The 4,133-nt window shown below is 38.5% G+C and overlaps 1 protein-coding gene across 1 annotated transcript; it reads left to right on the top strand.

The window, feature by feature from the left end:
* The first annotated feature begins 264 nt into the window (after nucleotides 1-264).
* On the top strand, nucleotides 265-3,530 carry LOC136825826 (uncharacterized). The gene is made up of 2 exons (XM_067082781.1): nucleotides 265-3,342; nucleotides 3,522-3,530. The coding sequence occupies exons 1-2, from the start codon at nucleotides 265-267 to the stop codon at nucleotides 3,528-3,530; spliced, it is 3,087 nt and encodes a 1,028-aa protein (XP_066938882.1).
* The last annotated feature ends 603 nt before the right edge of the window (nucleotides 3,531-4,133 follow it).

Below are 4,133 nucleotides of genomic sequence, written 5' to 3'. Positions count from 1 at the left end.
AAATTGTTTTCACTCCCTCGTGTTCTTTATTACCTTTTGCTTTCGAATCGGGACTGTCCCTTTTCCCTAAAAACCCTAAAATAATCTTATTACTGGTAATGCTTGTTTAATTTTGTCGAGAAACTATAAACTCGCTAACATGATAATTTTGTATTGTGGGTTGTAATGCATTTACTTGAATGGCAGCAGGAACGTGTTAGTCTATTATAATTGTAAAACAGGAATTCAATTGTTTACTAAAGGAAGTTTTCTTTAACTTTAACCATGGCTCAATTTAACGTTCAGAAGTTTGCTGCGGATCCCTCTGCTGAGTTAGCTAGTATCCCAAATGCTAAGAAACTAGAGCTTCTCGAGTTAGCTAGGCATTTGTCAATTGCAACTAGGAGTAGCATGCGGAAGAATGAAATTCGCAACCGGATTCTTGAGCATTATATGCGTGTGGGTAAACTAGGCAATGAAGCTAGACAGTATATAACTCGTGAACCAGCAGAACTAACCCACGAGCAGCAGTTAGAATATGAGCGCATTTTCCTTGAACGCGAGAAACTTGCGGCACAAAAATTAGAATCCGAGAGATTAGCGGAAGCTCAAAGGTTAGAGTCAGAGAGACAAATGTCGAAACTTAAATTAGAATTCGAGATGGAGAAAGCTAAACTTCAGTTAGCTTTAGAGAGAGAGAAAGAAAAACTGGACTATGAAGCGTCGTTAGCACTTAAATTTGAACAGGAAAAAGCAAGGCTTTCTAGAGAGAATAAGGAACATGAAATTTCGGTTTTGGAAGCTCAGGAGAAACCCTTTGATTTAGCAAAAAACATTAAGTTGGTTCCCACATTCACAGATTATGATCCTGAAGATTATTTTAAGACTTTTGAAGAGACTGCCTTGCATTTGGATTGGCCACGCGATCAGTGGGTTTGGCTATTAAGGCCGAAATTAACTGGGAAAGCTGCGGAAGTTAGTAGACATCTCGAAAATACTACAGATTACCAGAATGTTAAACAAGCAATTTTGGATGCTTTTTCAATCTCTGTCGAGGGATATCGTCAGACCTTTCGTAACAAAACTAAGTTCACAACTGAAACCTATGTAGAATTCGCTTCAGAGAAATTAAGGGAGTTTAGGAAATGGGTAAAATCTGCTGCAGTAAGTACTTTTGCTGAATTAGAGAATTTGATTGTACTTGAAGAGTTTAAACGAAAGCTTCCTTTGAACATTATGATGTATTTAGAGGATAGGGAAGAAAAAGACTTGTTAAAGGCAGCTTCTCTAGCAGACACTTACTCTTTAATACATAAATTTGGCAACAGTAAGAGAACCGACCAGAATGTAAAACCATTTCCAGCTAAAAACTCTGAAACTCTGACTGATATGGCAAAAGCGTCTAATGTTCGTTGTAGTTATTGTAAGAAAGACGGTCACACAATTAAAAACTGCCCAGATCCTAAATGTAAAACTTCCTTGCCTTTTCGGAACCCATTTAACCCTTTTAACTTTAAAGGTAAAACAGATGGCCAGATGAAGCCTGTCTCCCATATCCATTCTGAAAAGCCTGTAAATCTATTTGATGATTTTACTTTTGATGGAACTGTAGCTTTGAACTCTGATGGGGATAGATATAAAGTCAGGATACTTCGTGACACAGGTGCTTCGCAAAGTTTACTTTTAAGAAATGCTCTCCCAAATATTGAAGCTAACGTAACTAATGAACATGTTCTCATGAAAGACCTTTCACAAATATCTAAAGTTTCCCTTGCAAATGTTCATCTTGATTGTCCTATAAAGAAGGGTAATGTGCTGGTAGGCATAAGAGATATTGAATTTCCAGTAAAAGATGTAACTTTATTATTGGCTAATGACCTTGCAGGACGTTTGGTAGTTCCCAATGTCATTGTAATGGAAAAACCTGTAGGTGAAAACATTGAACCTGATTCCGATTGCTCTGTAAATCCTTCTTGTGTTGTCACTCGTAGCCAGAAATCTAGTTCGGATGAATCTAAAGTCACTTCTGTAAATTTTGAACCACGAGATGTTATGAGTAGAGATAACCTTATTAAAGCTCAGAAGCATGATAACACTTTAAATAAACTTCATGACCAAGCGGTTCCTAGAAGTGAGATTAGCAAATCCCCATGTTTTTACTTTGAATCTGATTTGTTATTGAGGTTTTACCGTTCCCCTAAGAGATCTAGTGAAGACACCTGGAGCGAAAAGCGACAAATTGTGCTACCTCTTTCTGTTAGGAATTTTATAATGGAGATAGCTCATGATGCCTATGGAGGACATTTAGGAATTCATAAGACCTATTGTAAGATTTTGAATTGTTTCTTTTGGCCTAATATGAAAAAGGATGTAGCAGAATTTGTTCGCACTTGTCATGTATGTCAGATATCAGGAAAACCTAACCAGGTAATACCCAAGGCACCTTTACAACCGATCTTAGTCCCTGATGAACCTTTTAGTAAGATAATTGTAGATAACGTTGGTCCTTTACCAAAAACCAAGAAAGGTAATCAATACTTGCTCGCTATAATATGTCCTACGACCCGTTACCCTATTGCCATCCCCCTTCGTAACATTTCTGCTAAGAACATTGCTAATTCTTTACTGAAAGTTTTCACGAATTTCGGTATCCCAAAGGAAATACAAAGTGATCGAGGTTCAAATTTCACCAGTGACCTTTTTGCCCAGGTACTTAAAGAACTAAATATTAAACAAACTTTGTCTGCTGCCTATCACCCAGAGTCTCAGGGTGCCCTCGAGCGTTGGCACCAAACTTTCAAGAGTATGCTTAGGAAATTTTGTGTTGAAAGTCAACTTGAGTGGGATGAGGGCATTGATTTTCTTCTATTTGCTATCAGGGAAGTTCCCCATGAGTCCCTTGGTTTTTCACCCTACGAGATGTTGTTTGGGAGGTCAGTTAGTGGACCTCGTTCAGTAATTAAAGAGGAATGGTTGAACACCCCTTCTGAGTCTAGCCAAACCATTCAACAATATATGAATAAACTTAAAAGTACGTTAATGCAGGTTAGGAACATTGCTGGGGAGAAATTAAGGGGTCAACAGATCTTAATGAAGAGAAACTATGATAAAGCTGGTAAAGTCAGAAAATTTAAACCTAATGACCTTGTGTTAGCCTACCTTCCTGTCCCTGGTTCCCCTCTTAAAGCTAAGTTTTGTGGGCCCTATCCCATCATAAAAAATGTAAACAATAATACCTACATTATCAGAACTCCAGATCGTAGAAAACCCACTCAGATCATTCATGTTAATTTACTCAAGGCTTATCACTCTAGGGAAACGGGAAATAGTTGTAGTGAGACAGTTGTTAATCTTAATTTTAAGGTAGAGACACCAGGAGAGGACAATTCATTGGAAGACCTTATTGCTTCCTCCATGCCACAAACCAATACAGAGGTTCTAAATAACCTGGATCTATTCTTGAGCCACCTCTCTCCTTGGCAGTCGCAAGACTTAAAGAATGTAATCTCTAGCCATTCAACTCTCTTTAATGATTTTCCCAGGAAAAGTGATTTGCTGCTACATGACATCGAGCTGGTTCCTGGTACAACACCCATTCGTCAGCAGTCCTATCGTGTGGGTCCTGAGAAGACGAGCAAAATGAAGGAGGAAGTCGAATATCTTCTCCGGCATGGTCTAGCAAGACCGAGTAAATCACCATGGGCTTCACCTTGCATCCTAGTTCCAAAAGAGGACGGTAGCTACAGATTTTGTACAGACTATAGAAAGATTAATAATGTCACAATTAAAGATTCCTACCCTTTGCCACTCATTGATGATTTAATTGATTCAGTAGGACAAGCCAAGTTTGTAACGAAGGTAGACCTCTTAAAGGGCTATTATCAGGTAGGATTAACTGAAAGAGCTAAGTTAATATCTGCTTTCATTACACCCTTTGGACTCTTTCAGTACGAGGTCATGCCTTTTGGCCTTACCAGCACCCCATCTACCTTTCAGCGCCTTGTAAACTTCATCATCCAAGATTTGGAAGGTGTTTATTGTTACCTTGATGATATAATAGTCACTGGACAGACTTGGGAAGAACATGTGAATAGGCTCAAGTGTTTGTTCCGTAGGTTAGAAGAGGCTGGATTAACCATAAATCTTAAAAAATC

Source organism: Macrobrachium rosenbergii, chromosome 39, assembly GCF_040412425.1.
Source record: "Macrobrachium rosenbergii isolate ZJJX-2024 chromosome 39, ASM4041242v1, whole genome shotgun sequence".
Taxonomy (NCBI): domain Eukaryota; kingdom Metazoa; phylum Arthropoda; class Malacostraca; order Decapoda; family Palaemonidae; genus Macrobrachium; species Macrobrachium rosenbergii.
This window is presented reverse-complemented; position numbering and strand designations above follow the sequence as displayed.